This window comes from Scyliorhinus torazame, chromosome 7 (assembly GCF_047496885.1).
Source record: "Scyliorhinus torazame isolate Kashiwa2021f chromosome 7, sScyTor2.1, whole genome shotgun sequence".
NCBI lineage: Eukaryota > Metazoa > Chordata > Chondrichthyes > Carcharhiniformes > Scyliorhinidae > Scyliorhinus > Scyliorhinus torazame.
Window position 1 is genome coordinate 173,057,432 of NC_092713.1, and position 22,722 is coordinate 173,080,153.

At 46.4% G+C, this 22,722-nt stretch overlaps 1 protein-coding gene across 6 annotated transcripts in view; it reads right to left on the bottom strand.

The window, feature by feature from the left end:
* The window catches only part of tnr (tenascin R (restrictin, janusin)), a 793,807-nt gene that overhangs the window by 430,546 nt on the left and 340,539 nt on the right, over positions 1 to 22,722 (bottom strand). For all 6 annotated transcript variants that reach the window (XM_072511798.1, XM_072511799.1, XM_072511802.1 and 3 more), the window contains 2 exons: positions 6,584 to 6,769; positions 5,459 to 5,548 (listed from right to left, as the gene is read on the bottom strand). In XM_072511798.1, coding sequence (XP_072367899.1) covers positions 5,459 to 5,548; positions 6,584 to 6,769 — 276 coding nt within the window. The remainder of the gene's footprint in view (positions 1 to 5,458; positions 5,549 to 6,583; positions 6,770 to 22,722) is intronic.

The following is a 22,722-nucleotide window of genomic DNA, read 5'->3' on the forward strand; positions in this document are numbered from 1 at the left end:
ACTGAGTCCCAGTGTTCGCAAAGTGCTGCTGGTAACCGAATAGCAGAAATACTATAAATTCCTTCAACTTGGCGTAGTCCAATATTACTAGATCTAACAACTTGGCGTAGTCCAATATTAGGAATCTATCACTGTCCCATTCCCCAACTATGTCTCCGTATCGCTGCAAGTTGACTTCCTTTAGAAGCCAATCCAAGTTCCACTTGAAATCATTCACTGTCTCCACATTCACGCCCCCCCCCCCACACCCCCGCCATGGGCAGCGAGTTCCAGTTCCTCACCACTCACTGTGTAAAAATGTTCTTCCTCACATTCTCTTACTCAAAACCTTCAATCTGTCACCCCCCACTCATTCTACCATCAGAGAATGTGAAAGAACTGTCCTCGTCTACCTTATCAAAACCTATCATCATCTTGTGCATCTCTATCAAATTTCCTCTCAATCTCCTTTACTCCAAGAACAACCCCAGCTTCTCCAAACTAACCTTATAGATAAAACTCCTCCTAGAGGAGATTTATCCGAATGGCCCGTGGAATGAGGGATTTTAGTTACAAGTTTAGGTTGAAGATCCTGGGGTTGTTCTCCTTGGGGTAAAAAAGATTGAGGCAAGATCTTCAAAGCCAATGTTTATTGATCCCAATGAAGTAGCTGGGAGCTGTCAGCCATTGCTTGGTTAACAGCGTCTTCACTTCAGTGTCAGCAGTTTATGAGTTTTAATTCATGAGAAAAAAGATCACGGCCGGCACTCCAGCGCAGCACTGAGAGAGTGCTGCAATGGAATTTCCGCCTTCCAGATAGTGTATTCAACTGAGGCCCAGCCTGTCCTCTCAGGTGAGCACAAAATACCCCATGGCCCTATTTGGAAGAATAGTTGAGTTGCTCGGTGTGTCCTGGTTAATATTTATCACTCAATTAACAAGAAAACACATGATCTGGTAAGTATCACATTGTTCTTTGTGGGATCTTGCTGTGCACAAATTGACACCAACAATTGGCCCGGACAGGACACTAGGGAGAACTTCTCTGCTTTTCTTTGAGTAGTTGGCAGAGAGTGTTGAAGGTTGAACATACAGTTTAACAACTCAATTAAAACACAGCACATTGTCAGTGGCGCATTCCCTCATTACTGCACTGGAATGCCAGTCCGTGTTTTTCTACTCCAGGACCTGGAATAGGACTTGAACATACAACCTTCTGACTCAGAGGTCAGAGCAAGATACAGAGTCTCCTCTAATGCCTGCCTAATAATATCTACTCACCCCATGCCTGCATACTACCTGTGTACCCAAGTACTACAAACACCATCCTTTGCATGTCATCACAGAGTTCCACCTCCACCTGCTTACATTGGTTTCAATACAAAATATCTGGGCACAAAACTGCAATATCCATGGCACCCTATCCCAGTTATAGCTGCTGCCTGCCTGTGCTATCCCAGGCATTCTCTACTTGTGTCAGTTCTAAATGTCTTCTTTCTGTAAAAGATGTTGCTTATTCCGGCACCATTCCTGATGGCCCCTTATCTGTATAATCCATCAATACTGCCCATTCCATCCTGTACCACCGGACTGTAACAATCCCAGACATTACACAAAGATACTCTTTCTGCCACTGTTAACAGGTAATTCTAACCTGTGCGATTTCAGGATCTGTATCATTCTCAAATGTGAGCTACCAGTAGCCTCCCCTCCATGAAAACCGCCTAGCTGAAAGTAATTTATTAGCTGAATACTGACAATCAAATGGAAATACTAAACAAATTGGGTATATTCTGCCACTTTAAGTGACGTGAGTTATGTGATCCAGCCTCAGTTTCACTTTTTAATCTTTCTTCCAGGTTCAGCACTGTATCATTTAGAAGAAACCACCGCTGCCACCATGCTGTGGTCTTATAATGATATAAAGGCTCCAAACGTTCATTAGAATTAGAACATTACAGCGCAGTACAGGCCCTTCGGCCCTCGATGTTGCGCCGGCCTGTGAAACCACTCTAAAGCCCATCTACACTATTCCATTATCATCCATATGTTTATCCAATGACCATTTAAATGCCCTTAATGTTGCCCTTAATGTTGGCGAGTCCACTACTGTTGCAGGCAGGGCATGCCACGCCCCTACTACTCTCTGAGTGAAGAACCTACCTCTGACATCTGTCCTATATCTATCTCCCCTCAATTTAAAGCTATGTCCCCTCGTGCTAGCCATCACCATCCGAGGAAAAAGGCTCTCACTGTCCACCCTATCCAATCCTCTGATCATCTTGTATGCTTCTATTACGTCACCTCTTAACCTTCTTCTCTCTAACAAAAACAGCCTCAAGTCCCACAGCCTTTCCTCATAAGATCTTCCCTCCATACCAGGCAGCATCCTGGTAAATCTCCTCTGCACCCTTTCCAATGCTTCCACATCCTTCCTATAATGTGGCGACCAGAACTGCATGCAATACTCCAAATGCAACCGCACCAGAATTTTGTACAGCTGCAACATGACCTCATGGCTCCGAAACTCAATCCCTCTACCAATAAAGGCTAACACACGGTACACTTTCTTAACAACCCTATCAACCTGGATGGCAACGTTCAGGGATCTATGTACATGGACACCGAGATCTCTCTGCTCATCCACACTACCAAGAATCTTACCATTAGCCCAGTACTCTGTATTCCTGTTGCTCCTTCCAAAATGAATAACCTCACATTTTTCTGCATTAAACTCCATTTGCCACTTCTCAGCCCAGCTCTGCAGCTTATCTATGTCCCTCTGTAACCTGCAACATCCTTCTGCGCTGTCCACAACTACACCGACTTTAGTGTCATCCACAAATTTACTCACCCATCCTCCTACGCCCTCCTCCAGGTCATTTATAAAAATAACAAACAGCAGCGGCCCCAAAACAGATCATTGTGGTACACCACTAGTAACTGAACTCCAGGCTGAACATTTCCCATCAACCACCACCCTCTGTCTTCTCACAGCTAGTCAATTTCTGATCCAAACCGCTAAATCACCCTCAATTGCATGCCTCCATATTTTCTGCAATAGCCTACTGTGGGGAACCTTATCAAACGCTTTACTGAAATCCATATACACCACATCAACTGCTTTACCCTCGTCCACCTGTCTGATCACCTTCTCAAAGAACTCAATAAGGATTGTGAGGCATGACCTACCCTTCACAAAACCGAGTTGACTATCCCTAATCAAATTATTCCTTTCTAGATGATTATAAATCCTATCTCTTATAAACCTTTCCAAGATTTTGCCCACAACAGAAGTAAGGCTCACTGGTCTATAGTTACCGGGATTGTCTCTACTCCCCTTCTTGAACAAGGGGACAACATTTGCTATCCTCCAGTCTTCTGGCACTATTCCTGTAAACAATGATGACATAAAGATCAAAGCCAGAGGCTCTGCAATCTCCTCACTAGCTTCCCAGAGAATCCTGGGATAAATCCCATCCTGCCCAGGGGACTTATCTATTTTCACACTTTCCAGAATTGCTAACACCTCCTCCTTATGAACCTAAAGCCCTTCTAGTCTAGTAGCCTGAATCTCAGTATTCTCCTCGACAACATTGTCTTTTTCCTGTGTGAATACTGACGAAAAATATTCATTTAGCACCTCTCCTATCTCCTCGGACTCCACGCACAACTTCCCACTACTGTCCTTGACTGGCCCTACTCTTACCCTAGTCATTCTTTTATTCCTGACATATCTTTAGAAAGCTTTAGGGTTTTCCTTGATCCTACCTGCCAAGGACTTCTCATGTCCCGTCCTGGCTCTTCTTAGCTCTCTCTTTAGGTCCTTCCTAGCTAACTTGTAACTCTCAAGCGCCCTAACTGAACCTTCACGTCTCACCTTTACATAAGCCTCCTTCTTCCTCTTGACAAGTGATTCAACTACTTTAGTAAACCACGGTTCCCTCGCTCGACCACTTCCTCCCTGCCTGACAGGTATATACTTATCAAGGACACGCAGTCGTTGTTCCTTGAACAAGCTTCACATTTCAATTGTGCCCATCCCCTGCAGTTTCCTTCCCCATCCTATGCATCCTAAGTCTTGCCTAATCGCATCATAATTGCCTTTCCCCCAGCTTGCCCTGCGGTATATACCTATCCCTTTCCATCGCTAAAGTAAACGTAACCGAATTGTGGTCACTATCACCAAAGTGTTCACCTACCTCCAAATCTAACACCTGGCCTGGTTCATTACCCAGTACCAAATCCAATGAGGCCTCACCTCTTGTTGGTCTATCTACATACTGTGTCAGGAAACCCTCCTGCACACATTGGACAAAAACTGACCAATCTAAAGTCCTCGAACTATAGCGTTCCAGTCAATATTTGGAAAGTTAAAATCCCTCCTGTTACTTTTGCTCCTATCCAGAATCATCTTTGCAATCCTTTCCTCTGCATCACTGGAACGTTTCGGAGGCTGATAGAAAACTCCCAACAGAGTGACCTTTCCTTTCCTGTTTCTAACCTCAGCCCATACTACCTCAGTAGACTAGTCCTCATCAGACGTCCTTTCTGCCACCGTAATACTGTCCTTGAATAACAATGCCACACCTCCCCCTCTTTTACCACCTTCCCTGAGCTTACTGAAACGTCTAAACCCCGGAACCTGCAACAACCATTCCTGTCCCTGCTCTATCCATGTCTCCGAAATGGCCACAACATCGAAGTCCCAGGTACCAACCCATGCTGCAAGTTCACCCACCTTATTCCAGATGCTCCTGGCATTGAAGTAGACACACTTCAAACCACCTTCTTGCCTGCCTCCTGCGACCTTGTAACCTTACTCATGACCTTCCTACTCTCAACCTCCTACATACTGGAGCTACAATTCAGGTTCCCAAGCCCCTGCTGAATTAATTTAAACCCACCCGAAGAGCATTAGCAAATTTCCTCCCCAGGATATTGGCACCCCTCTGGTTCAGGTGTAGACCATCCTGTTTGTCGAGGTCCCACCTACCCCAGAATGAGCCCCAATTATCCAGGTATTTGAATCCCTCCCTCCTGCACCATCCCTGTAGCACGTGTTCAACTTCTCTCTCTCCCTATTCCTCGTCTCGCTAGCACGTGGCACGGGTAACAACCCAGAGATAATAACTCTGTTTGTTCCAGCTCTAAGATTCCACCCTAGCTCCCTGAATACCTGCCTTACATTCCCATCCCTTTTCCTACCTATGTCGTTGGTTCATGAGGGATTGTGCAAACACACTCTGGTTTTATTTATTGAGAACAGGCACATATGAAAATAAATTCATGAAGAGCTTGAGGGTAACAGCAGCAGAGCTGTGGGTCTGAGCTCCACTCCAGGCTGAAGTGAAACCCAGACTGGAACACATGACAAACTTACCTTAAAGTGATGTCATGTTGCTGTCTCTTAAAGGTATATTACAACATTGCACACAGCGGATTAAAAACCCACACTAAGAAGGAGCTGGATATTTACCAGTTCTTGCGTTCATGGTGGCTGGAACACTTTGCTTTGCCTCCTTAATGGCAGAGATTCCTATACCATACTCAGTGCCAGGCAATAAATCTGCAAACAAAATCAAGAGAGAAGGTCACAGTGAGAACTTAAGCTGTCATCTCAGCATCTTCACCAATGGATATATTTTATTTAGATTTCGAGAAGGCATTTGATAAAGTGCCACATCAAAAGTTTGTGTTTCAGGTCAATGAGCTTTTGTCAGAACTGGAGTAAGTGAGAGGTTTTAACGTGAGTACAAAGAAAAGGAGAGGGGGAGGAAAGTGAGAAGCAAGTCTGTGATAGAGTGAAAGGCAGGAGAGATTACATTAGAAAAGGGATGAAGGTGCAATACAATAGGTGGCAATAATTATTTTTTTTTAAATTTAGAGTACCCAATTTTTTTTTTTCCAATTAAGGGGTAATTTAGCTCGGCCAATCCACCTACCCTGCACATCTTTGGGTTGTGCGGGTGAAACCCATGCAAACATGGGGAGAATGTGCAAGCTCCACACGGACAGTGACCCAGGGCCGGGATTCAAACCTGGGTCCTCAGCTCCGCAGTCCCAGTGCTATCCACTGCGCCACATGCCGCCCTTACAGGTGGCAATAATGAGAGAGATGAAAAAACAGAAGATAGGTCGAGGTAAGAGCAGTTGCAGTCCAATGTACACGGTCGTGGTGATTCTAATCTGTAATAACATCACTGTAATAACCGCTACGGGAACAACCCGATTGATTGCTCCATGGGGCTCATGGAAAACGGGCTCCCCCTGCTGGGGGGCAAAGGATCAACGGTGGAGCACGTTAAAATGGACCAATAAAAGCCGGCCAGGATGGGAATCGGCACATTCAGGTGGTCCTGGCTGGGGCTGAATGTACTGCATTATCAGCAGCAACATTAATACCTCTGTAATCATCATCAGAATCATGAGCTGTAGCAGCAGCAATAACATTGTACCAATATTATTACCACACCATCAGGAGCATTATCAATAAGATTACCAGTGTAACCGAAGTGTCATAGATGCACACTCTCTCTGTCCTGCCATCAATCAATGGTTGAATGCTGATACCTCAGATTGTGTTAGAAGTTCTGCTACTCACCAGTCATGGTTACTTTGCTTGTTGGCCCTGTGCTTTTGGGCACAATCAGCTCATGGTACTTCCTGCCTGCCAGTGTGCTGTAGACCACCCTGTACCTGTCGATGTCAGCTTGACTGTTCTCCCACTCCAGCTCCAGCCTGCTGTCCCCTGGTGTTACCACATGCAGGTTTCTGGGAGCGTCGATCTCTGTGGAATAAAGTATAAAGAAAGGATGTTAACAGAAAGTAACATGACCTACTACAAGCCACCATTCACCCTTTCCACCCACCTGTCCCAAAATCCAAGTCCCAGATAATGGGTGCACATCACTCAGGTTTAGGTGTGCTCAACATTTCCACAAAACCTCAAGCACAACTGTTGCGCCCACTCTAGGTGCTATTTTCAGTTTATTTGGTTTGCCTAGAGAGATCAACCTAGATAATCAAAATTTATTAATAAGCATTTCAGGATATGTGTGCGAAGTGGAATGTTAATCACAATACTTCTTCTCCTGATTACCCTAGATCTAACGGCCTAATTGAGCAAATGATTCCCATCATGAAATCCCTAATTCTCAAATGCAGCAGAACAAGAAAGATCTACACATTTCAATGTTATATCTGAGAGCAACATGTTTAATTGCAAATATTCAATCCCCAACCGATCTGATGTTCGGCAGACCAGTCCATACCAATTTATCAACCCAATCTTTTTCGTCAGATACTAGAGAGAAATTGTTAAAACTACAAGAGATGATGCTAACATCCACTATTAAAATGCGAGTAGAAAATTGCCAAGTTTACAGTTGGGACAAGTTCATAGAATCCCTACAGCGCAGAAGAGGTCATTTGGCCCATTAGGTCTGCACCAACCCTCCAAAAGAGCACCCCACATAGACCCACTCACCAGCCTTATCCCTGTAACCCCGTACATTGATCATGGCCAATCCACCTAACCTGCATATCTTTGGACTGTGGGAGGAAACCAAAGGACCCGGAGGAAACCCACGCAGACACAAGAGGAATATACAAACTCCACACAAGACAGTGATCCAAGGCTGGAATTTAGTCCGGGTCCCTGATGCTGTGAAGATGCAGTTCCAATCACTGTGCTACTAGCCAATCATCACATCCAGCTTCCCTGAGGAGACAGGGACTGGTTCAGAACCAGGTCCTATGAAATTGTCACACACAAATGCGTAATGGTGAGATGTAACCAAGGACAAATCTGATTCATTCCAGTTCCTCAACGACTGTACGGTCCGATTGCACCTAGGACAAAATCCAAAATGCAACCAAGATAGAAGAGGTTTTTGATCAATAAAGGGATCAGGGGTTATGGGAGAAGGCAGGAGAATAGGGATGAGAAAAATATCAGCCATGATTGAATGGCAGAACAGACTTGATGGACCGAATGGCCTAATTCTGCTCCTTTGTCTTATGGTCTTAAGATCAAAATCCCAGAATGAAAATCCCATAGATCACTGTGCGCAATTGAAGAAATCTCCACATAAGGTTATAATTACAAGATCTGGGTGTTCCAACAGATTACTTCCCGATTTAGAGACTCTCAGATTCATTAATTCTTATGTCACGGTAACCAAACATGAACATGTATTGTAAATAGTTGCACTTCTTTGGAAGTGGGAAAAGCATATTTAAAAAGAGGGGATGTTGTAATATGTCTTTACAGGATTGCAGCATGACCTCACTAGAAAGGAAGTATGTCACGCGAATCAGTTTTAGTTCCACTTTTGATTTAAACAGAGCACAGCACAGACAGTTCTGCTGCTGATGTCGTCAAGATCCCTGTCCATCTATATCTGTTGTTATGTGCCTGTTCTTAATAAATGAACCTACAACGTGCTTACCCAATCCAGAATGAGTAATTGGTACTTTTATATAATTATAAGAACATAACTCTGTGAATAGGAGAAGAGTTACAAAATGATATTGAGAGATAAATCAGTGGGTAAACCTGTGGCAGATGGATTTCAGCATGGCAGAATCTGAGATCATCCACTTTACACCTAAGACACACAGATCATTTAAATGGTGAGGAGATAGATGGACAGAGGGATTCCGAAAAACAAAATCATTCAAAGCTAGTGGACGTATACAAACAAAAATTTAATCAAGTAAAGAAGTTAGTCTTTATCTCAAGGGCAGGAATGAAAACGGTGGAAGTGACATTCCAGCCATACCGCACTCTGGTCAGACTGCATCTAGAGAATTGAGATCAGTCCTGGACAAGATTTCCTCAGGAAGTCTGAGAGGGAGGGTAGTGTAAGTTCTTCAGGATGAGAATGGGGCAAAAGGGTTAAATTATAAATGTGGCTTATATTCCCTTGGGTGAAGAAAAGTATGGGTGATTAAAATATTTGAAAGAATTGATAGGGTCGATAGAGATAAACCTACTTCCTTTGGTAGGGGAGGCTGGTGCAAGATGGTAGTACCTGAAAATGAGAGCTAGGCCGTTCAGGGGTTAGAAATCATTTCCTCACACGTTAGGTGGATTGGCCGTGCTAAAATTGCCCCTTAGTGTCCAGGGATGCGCAGGTTGGGTGGGGTTGCGGGGATGGGGTGGGGGACTGGGCCTAGGGTGCTCTTTCTGAGGGTCGGCACAGACTCAATGGGTCTAATGATCTGCACTGTAGGGATTCTATGGATTCTAGGGAAATCTGGAATGGTTAATCCAAAAATGCTGTTCAGGTTGGGGCCAATGTAGTTTCAAAACTGAGATTGAAAGAATTGTGTCAGGTAAAGGTCCTGGGCTTTGGGAACAAGGTGGGCAGAGGGAGATGAACCACAAGCTAATTCAATTGTTGAATGATCCTGTACTCAGATAGCGTCAGCACTGACAATTCAAACTGAGCACTATAATCCCGCAATTTAAAGCACCAAGGAAGTTATTCAGCCTGTCACATCTCTGCTAGCTCATTCTAGAGAATGCTGATCCTAGTCCCACTATCCATTTAGTCCCTGCATTTTCTTTGTATTAAATACTAACTTAATCATCATAATCTTTCCAAAATCAATCTTATAAGCTTCACTGTACCGAATGCAATAGGAATTCCTCAACTGATTCCATATTCACATCATTCAAGTCATAAATATCAGAGGTTCATGGAAGAAATGTTGGAATGATATCAGAAAATGTCTAATGTACAGAACGGGGTTCGATACAGAGTACAATTCCCTCTACACTGTCCCCATCAAACACTCCCAGGACAGGTGCAGCACAGGGTTAGATATAGAGTAAAGCTCCCTCTACACTGACTCATCAAACACTCCCAGGACAGGTGCAGCACAGGGATGGATGCAGAGTAAAGCTCTCTCTATACTGGCGCCATCAAACACTCCCAGAGCAGGTACAGCATGGGGTTAGATACAGAGTAAAGCTCCCTCTACACTGTCCCATCAAACACTCCCAGAACAGGTACAGCACACGGTTAGATACCGAGTAAAGCTCCCTCTACACTGTCCCCATCGAACACTCCCAGGACAGGTACAGCACGGGGTTAGATACAGAGTAAAGCTCCCTCTACACTGTCCCCATCAAACACTCCCAGGACAGGTAGAGCACGGGGTTAGATACAGAGTAAAGCTCCCTCGACAGTGTCCCCATCAAACACTCCCAGGACAGGTACAGCACAGGGTTAGATTCAGAGTAATGTTCCAGAATAGTTCCAGGGATGAGGTATTTTTGCTCCAAGGTTAGGTTGGAGATGTTGGGGTTGTTCTTGAGTAAAGGAGATTGAGGGGAGATTTGATCGAGTCGGATAAGATGCTGACAGATTTAATTAAGATATACAAGGAAAAACCTTTCCCATTCAGTGATGGTACAATGACTGGGAGGAAACAGATTGAAGGTTTTGGGCAAGAGACACAAGGGGAATGGGAGGAAGAAGATTTTTACACAGCGAGTGGTGATGTGATGGAACTCACTGCCCACGAGGGGGGTGGATGTGGAGACGATGGATGATTTAAAAAAGGAAATTGGATGGGAATTTGGGGAAAATATACTTGCTAAGATACAGAGACAGAGTAGGGGATGGGACTGGGACTGATCGGATTACTGTCAGAGCTGGAATTGAAGGCCTGAATTACCTCCATCTGCATGTCATGGCTTTATAACTCAACTGCTCTTGCACTTTTCGCACATATGTGCACCAAAGATAAAATGCTGGAAAATCTCAGCAGGTCTGGCAGCATCTGTACACAATGTAATTGATCTTTGGGCAAAAATCACAGTCTGTGGAGACTGTAACATTCAAGATAAAGGATATTCCAATGTTTGTTACATTGGTTCCCGCCGAGTAACAAGGTTAGAACCATGTGGGAGTGTTTTCATAGGTCCCCAGATCGGTTCAAGTGTCAGGGAACAGCTCTTCTGAGGCGCTGTAATAACCTTCACGAGATCCACAGGGCTGACACAATTGATATCCCCATGGGGCTCATGGAATAGGAGTTCTCCTGCTGAGGGGCAGAGGGTCAGGGTTGATACCATAGCAGCTGCGACTTGTGAACCAAACGCTTAAAGCCAACCAGGTTTGGAACCAGCAGGTCGATAGTCCCAGCCGTACTTCCGCGTTGAGGTCTCATTTTTCTTTATAAACCTTCATAGTCAAACTTCTTGGGACTCCTGTGGGTATTATACTCGCGACAAGGAAAAACAGAACTGCAATTCTGGGTGTCAGGACCAAATTTAAATTGTGCTGCAAGAGAGCGAGGTCGGAACAAGTTTCAAAATGTCTCTTTTTGGGAGGCTTGAAGCTTTCGATGCAGACATAGAAGGTGGAGCCCAGTTCACTGAGTGGATGCGTTACTTTTTCAGGTGAATGTCATTACAGGAGATGACCGACAAAGGCCGTACGTCTGACCGCCTGCAGAGCCCCAACCTTTCGCATTTCAAAAGGCTTACCTATCTGGAGGCCCCAGATTCAAAGACCTTTGATGAGCTGGTAGCACTTGTAGCAGACCATTTTGAACTCAACTAGTCAGTGATTGTACAGAATCATAGAATCTCTACAGCTGGAGGCCATTCGGCCCATCAAGTCTGCACCAACCCTTCGAATGAGCACTCTGCCCATTTACGAGTGTCCACCCTGCCTTATCCCCATAATCCCATAACCTACACATCCCTGTGCACTAAGGGGCAATTTACCATGGCAAATCCACCTAACACGTACATCTTTTTGACTGTGGGAGGAACCCGGAGCAAACCCACGCAAACACAGGGGGAACGTACAAACTCCACATTGACAGTCACCTGAGGCCAGAATTTAACCGGGTCCCTGGAGCTGTGAGGCAGCCGTGCTAACGACTGCACCACCATGCCGCCCCGGTATACATTCAACACGGTGAGGCGAACCATGGGAAGTCGGTCACCGAATTCTTGACACCCCTATGCAAGCTGGCTGAACATTGCGACTATAGGCCATCCTTTCCAGAGGTGCTGCATGACCGCCTCGTATGTGGCAGAAACAACATGGTGATCTAACGCAAGCTGCTGGCAGAACCTTCTTTGGACTTGAAAAAGGCCATAGAATTATCCCTCTGACATAAAAACGCAGAGAAGGGAGTCCAGGACTCACTGGAAATGGAGGTAAATAGCATTGGTCGCCCCCCATTCCAGCAAGTAATGCCCCCAAGAGCAGGGCATATGGGATCCAGTCAACACTCGAGCAACGCTGTGGTCAGACCCATTGACCAAGGGTCACTGCTGCCCAACGAGACATCTCCCTGAGGTCCAGGAGAATGACTCACAATAATGATGTACCTGTGGTCGCAGGAACCGTGGGATCTGGGCAAATGCCAGAACCATCAGCATGCATATTACCCTGATCGAGCAACTCGTTTACCAGAGCCAGAGCTTTAGCCTTCGCACAACCCGAGGAGGACAAGTGCATGCAGCTAAGCTGTATTGCAGCACCAAGAGTAGCCCCCATCAAAATCATCATCTGGGTAATTGACCGCCCACTAGAGATGAAAATAGACATGGGCTGCTGTCTTGGTCATATGACAGCCAGCGTACCGGAAAGTCCGTACGGGGATCCAATGCCTGGGCCTAGGAACACTAAGACGTTTGGCGACATATACTGGAAAACCATTGTCCATCATTGGAACAATAATGACTCCAGTTACCTACGGACAGAAATCCGTTTGTTTGCCTCTGATAGCAGGACAAGGGCCCGGACCCAGTCTGTTGAGCCACAACTGGTTACAGAGGCTCAACCTAGATTGGCAGCAGATTTTTTAAATGGGTACAGGCGAGTTGTACGAGGTCGTGGGAAAATACCCAGAGGTTTTCCCAAGATGGATTTGAAAAATAAAGGGAGCCATGGCCAAAATTTACATGGACTCAGAAGCCCAACCAAAGTATTTCAGGGTCCGCCCAGTTCCCTGTGCCCTATTGTTGAAAGTGGAATACCAGCTCAGCCAGCTGGAAAGTCTGGGCATTATTCGTCCTGAGCGTCTGTAATCCCGGTGCTGAAGCTGGATAAGATTGTTCGCCTGTATGGCGATTGTAAATTGACGTGAACAAGGTCTCCTGGTAGGCGGCTACCCAATGCCACGCGTGGAGGACCTTTATGCGATGCTGGCTGGGGTCATTATTTCTCGAAGTTGGGCATGAACCACGCATACCTCCAGCTGGAGATGAAAATATGTGAAAATATGCCCACAGGGGTCTATGTGAATACCCCTGGCTTCCATTTTGAGTGTCATTCGCCTGTGTGATCTTCCAGTGGATTATGAAGATCATCCTTCAAGGGCTCCCAACGGTGGGGGTCGACCTGGATGACGACTTGATTACTGGAGCCACTGAGAGAGAACATCTGGATAATTTAGAGGAAGTCCTCCGCCATCTCTCTGAGGCAGACGTGGCCTAAAAGGGGCATGTGCGTTCTCCTGGCAAAAGAAGGATGGCTTGCACCGAGTGGAGGAGAAGCTATCTGAGGCCCACACGCCTCAGAATATGACTGAGTTACAGTATTTCCATAAGACCATAAGACCATAAGACATAGGAGCGGAAGTAAGGCCATTCGGCCCATCGAGTCCACTCCGCCATTCAATCATGGCTGATTTCAACTCCATTTACCCGCTCTCTCTCCATAGCCCTTAATTCCTCGAGAAATCAAGAATTTATCAACTTCTGTCTTAAAGACACTCAACGTCCCGGCCTCCACCGCCCTCTGTGGCAATGAATTCCACAGACCCACCACTCTCTGGCTGAAGAAATTTCTCCTCATCTCTGTTCTAAAGTGACTCCCTTTTATTCTAAGGCTGTGCCCCCGGGTCCTAGTCTCCCCTGCTAATGGAAACAACTTCCCTACATCCACCCTATCTAAGCCATTCATTATCTTGTAAGTTTCTATTCGATCTCCCCTCAACCTCCTAAACTCCAATGAATATAATCCCAGGATCCTCAGACGTTCATCGTATGTTAGGCCTACCATTCCTGGGATCATCCGTGTGAATCTCCGCTGGACCCGCTCCAGTGCCAGTATGTCCTTCCTGAGGTGTGGGGCCCAAAATTGCTCACAGTATTCTAAATGGGGCCTAACTAATGCTTTATAAAGCTTCAGAAGTACATCCCTGCTTTTATATTCCAAGCCTCTTGAGATGAATGACAACATTGCATTTGCTTTCTTAATTACGGACTCAACCTGCAAGTTTACCTTTAGAGAATCCTGGAATAGGACTCCCAAGTCCCTTTGCACTTCAGCATTATGAATTTTGTCACCGTTTAGAAAATAGTCCATGCCTCTATTCTTTTTTCCAAAGTGCAAGACCTCGCACTTGCCCACGTTGAATTTCATCAGCCATTTCTTGGACCACTCTCCTAAACTGTCTAAATCTTTCTGCAGCCTCCCCACCTCCTCCATACTACCTGCCGCTCCACCTATCTTTGTATCATCGGCAAACCTAGCCAGAATGCCCCAAGTCCCGTCATCTAGATCGTTAATATATGAAGAGAACAGCTGTGGCCCCAACACTGAACCCTGCGGGACACCACTCGTCACCAGTTGCCATTCCAAAAAAGAACCTTTTATCCCAACTCTCTGCCTTCTGCCTGACAGCCAATCGTCAATCCATGTTAGTACCTTGCCTCGAATACCATGGGCCTTTATTTTACTCAGCAGTCTCCCGTGAGGCACCTTATCAAAGGCCTTTTGGAAGTCAAGATAGATAACATCCATTGGCTCTCCTTGGTCTAACCTATTTGTTATCTCTTCAAAGAACTCTAACAGGTTTGTCAGGCACGACAATCCATGCTGACTTGTCCTAATCTGACCCTGCACTTCCAAGAATTTAGAAATCTCATCCTTAACAATGGATTCTAGAATCTTGCCAACAACCGAGGTTAGGCTAATTGGCCTATAATTTTCCATCTTTTTCCTTGTTCCCTTCTTGAACAGGGGGGTTACAACAGCGATTTTCCAATCCTCTGGGACTTTCCCGGACTCCAGTGACTTTTGAAAGATCATAACTAACGCCTCCACTATTTCTTCAGCTATCTCCTTTAGAACTCTAGGATGTAGTCCATCTGGGCCCGGAGATTTATCAATTTTTAGACCTCTTAGTTTCTCTGGCACTTTCTCCTTTGTGATGGCTACCATATTCAACTCTGCCCCTTGACTCTCCGGAATTGGTGGGATATTACTCATGTCTTCTACTGTGAAGACTGACGCAAAGTACTTATTTAGTTCCTCAGCTATTTCCTTGTCTCCCATCACAAAATTACCAGCGTCATTTTGGAGCGGCCCAATGTCAACTTTTGCCTCCCGTTTGTTTTTAATGTATTTAAAGAAACTTTTACTATCATTCCTAATGTTACTGGCTAGCCTACCTTCATATTTGATCCTCTCTTTCCTTATTTCTCTCTTTGTTATCCTCTGTTTGTTTTTGTAGCCTTCCCAATCTTCTGACTTCCCACTACTCTTTGCCACATTATAGGCTTTCTCTTTTGCTTTGATGCATTCCCTAACTTCCTTTGTCAGCCATGGCTGCCTAATCCCCCCTCTGATAACCTTTCTTTTCTTTGGGATGAACCTCTGCACTGTGTCCTCAATTACTCCCAGAAACTCCTGCCATTGCTGTTCTACTGTCTTTCCCACTAGGCTCTGCTCCCAGTCGATTTTCGTCAGTTCCTCCCTCATGCCCCTGTAGTTACCTTTATTTAACTGTAACACCTTTACATCTGATTCTACCTTCTTTCTTTCAAATTGGAGATTGAATTCTACCATATTATGATCACTGCCTCCTAAGTGTTCCCTTACTTTAAGATCTTTTATCAAGTCTGGCTCATTACATAACACTAAGTCCAGAATGGCCTGTCCCCTCGTGGGCTCCATCACAAGCTGTTCCAAAAAGCCCTCCTGTAAACATTCAATGAATTCCCTTTCCTTGGGTCCACTGGCAGCATTATTTACCCAGTCCACCTGCATATTGAAGTCCCCCATGATCACTGTGACCTTGCCTTTCTGACATGCACTTTCTATTTCGTGGTGCATTTTGTGCCCCCGGTCCTGACCACTGTTAGGAGTCCTGTACATAACTCCCATTATGTTTTTTTTGCCTTTGTGGTTCCTCAACTCTACCCACACAGACTCCACATCATCTGACCCTATGTCATTCAGTGCTATTGATTTAATTTCATTCCTAATTAACAAGGCAACCCCACCCCCTCTGCCCACCTCCCTGTCTTTTCGATAGGTTGTGAATCCCTGGATGTTTAAATGCCAGTCCTGAACCCCCTGCAACCATGTCTCTGTGATGCCTACCACATCATACCTGCCAGTCACAATCTGGGCCACAAGCTCATCTACCTTGTTCCGTACACTGCGCGCATTTAAATATAGCACCTTTAATTCTCTATTGACCGTCCCTTTTTGTTTTCTTAGTGTGGTGGACCTTGGTTTACTGAGCCTTTCCATACACTGTGTCATATTTTGTGGGATGGGGACTATCGTAACCTCTCCTGAGTTTTGTCTTTTCGTGCTTTTTTGTATTCCTAAGCAGCTACGCTTCCCACTGATTACTTCACCTCTTGGTTCCCGGACTTTCCCTTCCCCCCCAATCTTTAGTTTAAAGTCCTATTGATCACCCTATTTATTCTTTTTGCCAGAACACTGGTCCCAGCTCGGTTCAGGTGGAGACCATCCCAACGGTATAGGTCCCCCCTGTCCCAAAACTGATGCCAGTGTCCCATGAAAAGGAACCCCTCTTTCCCACACCACTCTTTCAGCCACGTGTTAACTTCCCTTATTCTTGCCTCCCTATGCCAATTTGCACGTGACTCGGGCAGTAATCCGGAGATTATGACCCTTGAGGACCTGTTTTTTAATTTGAATCCTAGCTCTTTATAATCTCTAAACAGGTCCTCTTTCCTAGACTTGCCTATGTTGTTGGTACCGACATGGACCACAACAACTGGATCCTCCCCCTCCCTCTCCAGTATCCTTTCAAGCCGGTCAGAGATGTCCCGCACCCTAGCACCGGGCAGGCAACATACCATGAGGGACTCTTTATCCTGCTCACAAAGGATACTATCTATCTGCCTGATAATAGAATCCCCTACAACTACAACTTGCCTATTTACTCCCTCCCCTTGAATGGCCTGCTGAACCATGGTGCCTTGGTCAGCTGACTCATCCTTCCTGCAGCCCTGTTCGCCATCCACACAGGGAGCAAGTGCCTCATACCTGTTGGACAGAGTCAAGGGCTATGGCTCCTGAGTTCCTGCCTGCTGGTTCCCTTTACCTGCCTGACTTGCAGTCACACCCTGCTGTCCCTGGCCACTGGCAGGATTTAAACTACTTACTGCCAGTGCCAGAATAGTGCCAGAGGACTGGAGGACAGCAAATGTGGTCCCTTTGTTCAAAAAGAGGAGCAGAGACAACCCTGGCAACTATAGGCCGGTGAGCCTCACGTCTGTAGTGGGTAAAGTCTTGGAGGGGATTATAAGAGACAAGATTTATAATCATCTAGATAGGAATAATATGATCAGGGATAGTCAGCATGGCTTTGTGAAGGGTAGGTCATGCCTCACAAACCTTATTGAGTTCTTTGAGAAGGTGACTGAACAGGTAGACGAGGGTAGAGCAGTTGATGTGGTGTATATGGATTTCAGCAAAGCGTTTGATAAGGTTCCCCACGGTAGGCTATTGCAAAAAATACGGAGGCTGGGGATTGAGGGTGATTTAGAGATGTGGATCAGAAATTGGCTAGCTGAAAGAAGACAGAGGGTGGTGGTTGATGGGAAATGTTCAGAATGGAGTACAGTCACAAGTGGAGTACCACAAGGATCTGTTCTGGGGCCGTTGCTGTTTGTCATTTTTATCAATGACCTAGAGGAAGGCGCAGAAGGGTGGGTGAGTAAATTTGCAGATGATACTAAAGTCGGTGGTGTTGTCGATAGTGTGGAAGGATGTAGCAGATTACAGAGGGATATAGATAAGCTGCAGAGCTGGGCCGAGAGGTGGCAAATGGAGTTTAATGTAGAGAAGTGTGAGGTGATTCACTTTGGAAGGAATAACAGGAATGCGGAATATTTGGCTAATGGTAAAGTTCTTGAAAGTGTGGATGAGCAGAGGGATCTAGGTGTCCATGTACATAGATCCCTGAAAGTTGCCACCCAGGTTGATAGGGTTGTGAAGAAGGCCTATGGAGTGTTGGCCTTTATTGGTAGAGGGATTGAGTTCCGGAGTCGGGAGGTCATGTTGCAGCTGTACAGAACTCTGGTACGGCCGCATTTGGAGTATTGCGTACAGTTCTGGTCACCGCATTATAGGAAGGACGTGGAGGCTTTGGAGCGGGTGCAGAGGAGATTTACCAGGATGTTGCCTGGTATGGAGGGAAAATCTTATGAGGAAAGGCTGATGGACTTGAGGTTGTTTTCGTTGGAGAGAAGAAGGTTAAGAGGAGACTTAATAGAGGCATACAAAATGATCAGGGGGTTGGATAGGGTGGACAGTGAGAGCCTTCTCCCGCGGATGGATATGGCTGGCACGAGGGGACATAACTTTAAACTGAGCGGTAATAGATATAGGACAGACGTCAGAGGTAGGTTCTTTACGCAAAGAGTAGTGAGGCCGTGGAATGCCCTACCTGCTACAGTGGTGAACTCGCCAACATTGAGGGCATTTAAAAGTTTATTGGATAAACATATGGATGATAATGGCATAGTGTAGGTTGGATGGCTTTTGTTTTGGTGCAACATCGTGGGCCGAAGGGCCTGTACTGCGCTGTATTGTTCTATGTTCTATGTTCTATGTACTCTGACAGGTGTGACTGCCTCCTGAAACACAGTGTCCAGGTAAGTCTCCCCGTCCCGGATGTGCCTCAGTGTTTGAAGCTCAGACTCCAGCTCATCAACTCTGAGCCGGAGCTCTTCGAGCAGCCAACACTTACTGCAGATGTGGTCGCTGCAGCTCGCAATGGGATCTGCCAGCTCCCACATCAAGCAGCTCAAGCACATCACCTGACCAGCCATCACTAATTAATTAATTAGTTTAATTTAAGTTTATGAGTTTAGCTGTGTTTTTTTTTTAAATATGGGGCAGATTTGCTATCAACCACTCAGATCACAGCTTCCCTCTGACGTCACTTTTGGGGAAAAAAATGGAAAACAGGAAATTTCAGTTAGGTTTTTATACTCACAGAGACTGCTCCTCCTCCTCCGAACGGCTCCCGAAATTAGGCCCGAAGAAAGAGAGAGAACAAAACAGTAGGGAAAAAGCACCTTCTCCCACTCTTCACCGAATTACCTCACTGCACCAAATTACCAAATTCTCACTCGGTCTGTATCTCTCTCACTCAGGCTGTGTGTCCTTGACCTGCGCAATGCTTCTTTCCATGGGCTTGTAAACTATTATGGCAAATTCATTCTGAATTTGGCAACTGTATTGGTGCCGCTACATGCACTCCTAAAAAACCATCAGGAATGGGCATGAAGGGCACCGCAGAAGAGGCATTTGCCAAAGTAAAGCGACAACTGTCATCCTCTAGGCTGCTGACGCATTACGACCCTTCGAGGCTACTCTTGACCACGTGATACCTCCCCAAATAGCATCGGGGCGGTGTTGTCCCACCAGAGGGATGACGAGACAGAGAGGCCTATACCCTATGCATCAAGAACTTTGGCTGATGCAGAGCTTGGTATGCTCAGATCGATAAGGAAGGACTGGCTATAGGCCTTGCGATCAAAATGTTCCACCAGTGCGTTTATGGGTGGTATTTTGCAATCAACACAGACCGCAAACTATCGTTTAGCCTGCTCAAGAAGACATGATGCAATGATGGGCACGATTATTGGTGGCTTATAAATATGCTTCCGAAGGGCAGCATGGTAGTGCAGTGGTTAGCACTGCTGCTTCACGGCGCTGAGGTCCCAGGTTCGATCCCAACTCTGGGTCACTGTCCATGTGTAGTTTGCACATTCTCCCTGTGTTTGCGTCGGTTTCGCCCCCACAACCCAAAGATGTGGAATTTTTTGAGGACATTAACAGTGCGGTAGATAACAGGGAGCCAATGGATGTGGTATATCTGGATTTCCAGAAAGCCTTTGACAAGGTGCCACACAAAAGGTTGCTGCATAAGATCAAGATGCATGGCATTAAGGGGACAGTAGTAGCATGGATAGAGGATTGGTTAATTAATAGAAAGCAAAGAGTGTGGATTAATGGGTGTTTCTCTGGTTGGCAATCAGTAGCTAGTGGTCTTCTGGTGACGGCGGGCGGGAGGCGGCCGCAAAATGGAGAGCTCCCGCTCGGGAATGGCATTTTCGGGGCTTTAAGCCCGGTCCCAGGGTCCACGGAGGCGGCAGAAGCAGGGAGAAGACACGGAGGAGGCACAGTGAAGACACAGGAGGGAAAAACCCCAAAGAAATATGTCGAGGGTGAGCAAAAAAACAGCCGAAAAAAAACCAGCTGGAGGTCCGTCGGGGAGTGGAAAGGTCACCGCGGGGTCACCAGGAAAAATGGAGGCTGGAGCACCAGGGAAGGCCGCACTGCTTACGGCTGAAGAAATAACCAAGGTGATGGCTGCGGAATTTGAAAAGCAGTTGGCGCAGATTGCGAAATGCATGGAGACGGTGAGGAAGGAGATGAGGGAGATTTTGAGTGTGCTGGTGGAGGAGGCGGTTTCCCCGGTGGGGACGGAGGTGGCGAGCGCAGTGGCGGAGGTGCGAGAGCAAGGGGAGGTGCTGAAGGAAGTGAAGGAGACGTTATTGCAGCACGGTGATCAACTTGCCTCGATGGGGAAAGAGATTCGGAAGGTGATGGATACTAACAAGGATCTGCGAGGAAAAATGGAAGACCTGGAAAATAGATCCAGGCGACAGAACTTGAGGATTGTGGGGCTGCCCGAAGGAGTTGAAGGACCGAAGCCGACTGAGTATTTTGCCGCGATGCTGGCAAAACTATTGGGGGAGGAGGAGGATCCCTCCCGATATGAACTGGATCGGGCTCATCGGTCGTGGAGGCCTGTACCAAAGGCGAGTGAGCCGCCAAGGGCAGTGACTCTGTGCTTCCGTAGGTACAGGGTAAAGGAGAAGGTCCTGAGCTGGGCCAAGCAGAAGCGGGTGGTGCAGTGGGCTGGAGCACGTGTATACCAGGACTTTACGGTGGAGCTGGCGAGGAGGCGGGCTGCCTTCAACCGGGTGAAGAGGGCACTGTACATTAGCAAGATGCAGTGCGGCATTGTATATCCAGCGAAGCTGAGGGTGACTTACAAGCTCAGGGACTTTTATTTTGGAACGGCGGAAGCTGCGGAGGAGTTTGCGAAAGCAGAAGGACTGTGGCAGAACTGACAAATTGAGGAATGGCCATGTGCCGATGTAACCTCATGACGGTATTTTCTTCTTTTTTGTATCACTGCGTGCGGGTGTAGAGATTAAAGGAGCCAAGGTGGTATATATTTGGACAAGGGAAGGGACGGGACTTTCACTCGAAATGAGAGTTCTTTGGGGTGTAGGTGGATAGGCAGGGTTTGGGTGCTAAAGGGGGATCTTTGGGCTTTCCTGGGGCCGGGCAAGTGGGAAAGGGACCTGGGCGGGGGCCTCTACACTGGCCGGTTTGTGCCGGCCAGTGAACGGGAGTGAGGTGGGGGGAGGGGCTGCGGCCATCGGAGCCTGGCAGAACAGGGTCCGAGTGGTCTAGCCGGGGTGGAAAGTTGGGGGGGAAGGAACCGAGGTTGGGGGGAGGAGTTTTACAAGAGGCAGTGGACGGGGGAGCTGGAGACCTGGGGTGGGCGGGTGGGGGGGGGGGGTGGCGGGCGTGGGAGCTGTGTAAGGTTAAGGATGACTACGGGTAATCCCTGATTCCTTTTTGTCATTTGTTTATGTAAACATGCGGGTTGAGGTTTGGGGGTTGGTGGGTAGATGGGATCGTTGTTATTATGGGGACTCACATATCTTGCTGATTATTGTTTATTGTTGATGGATGTAGATGTGGGAGAAAATGTGAAAATGGAGGGGAATAAAAAACATTTTAAAAAACATAATCAGTAGCTAGTGGTGTCCCTCAGGGATCAGCGTTGGGCTCGCAATTGTTCACAATTTACATGGATGATTTGGAGTTGGGGACCAAGGGCAATGTGTCCAAGTTTGCAGACGACACTAAGATAAGTGGTAAAGCAAAAAGTGCAGAGGATACTGGAAGTCTGCAGAGGGATTTGGATAGGCTAAGTGAATGGGCTAGGGTCTGGCAGATGGAATACAATGTTGACAAATGTGAGGTTATCCATTTTGGTAGGAATAACAGCAAAAGGGATTATTATTTAAATGATAAAATAGTAAAACATGCTGCTGTGCAGAGAGACCTGGGTGTGCTAGTGCATGAGTCGCAAAAAGTTGATTTACAGGTGCAACAGGTGATTAAGAAGGCAAATTGAATTTTGTCCTTCATTGCTAGAGGGATGGAGTTTAAGACTAGGGCGGTTATGCTGCAATTGTATAAGGTGTTAGTGAGGCCCCACCTGGAGTATTGTGTTCAGTTTTGGTCTCCTTACTTGAGAAAGGACGTACTGGCACTGGAGGGTGTGCAGAGGAGATTCACTAGGTTAATCCCAGAGCTGAAGGGGTTGGCTTACGAGGAGAGGTTGAGTAGACTGGGACTGTACTCGTTGGAATTTAGAAGGATGAGGGGGGATCTTATA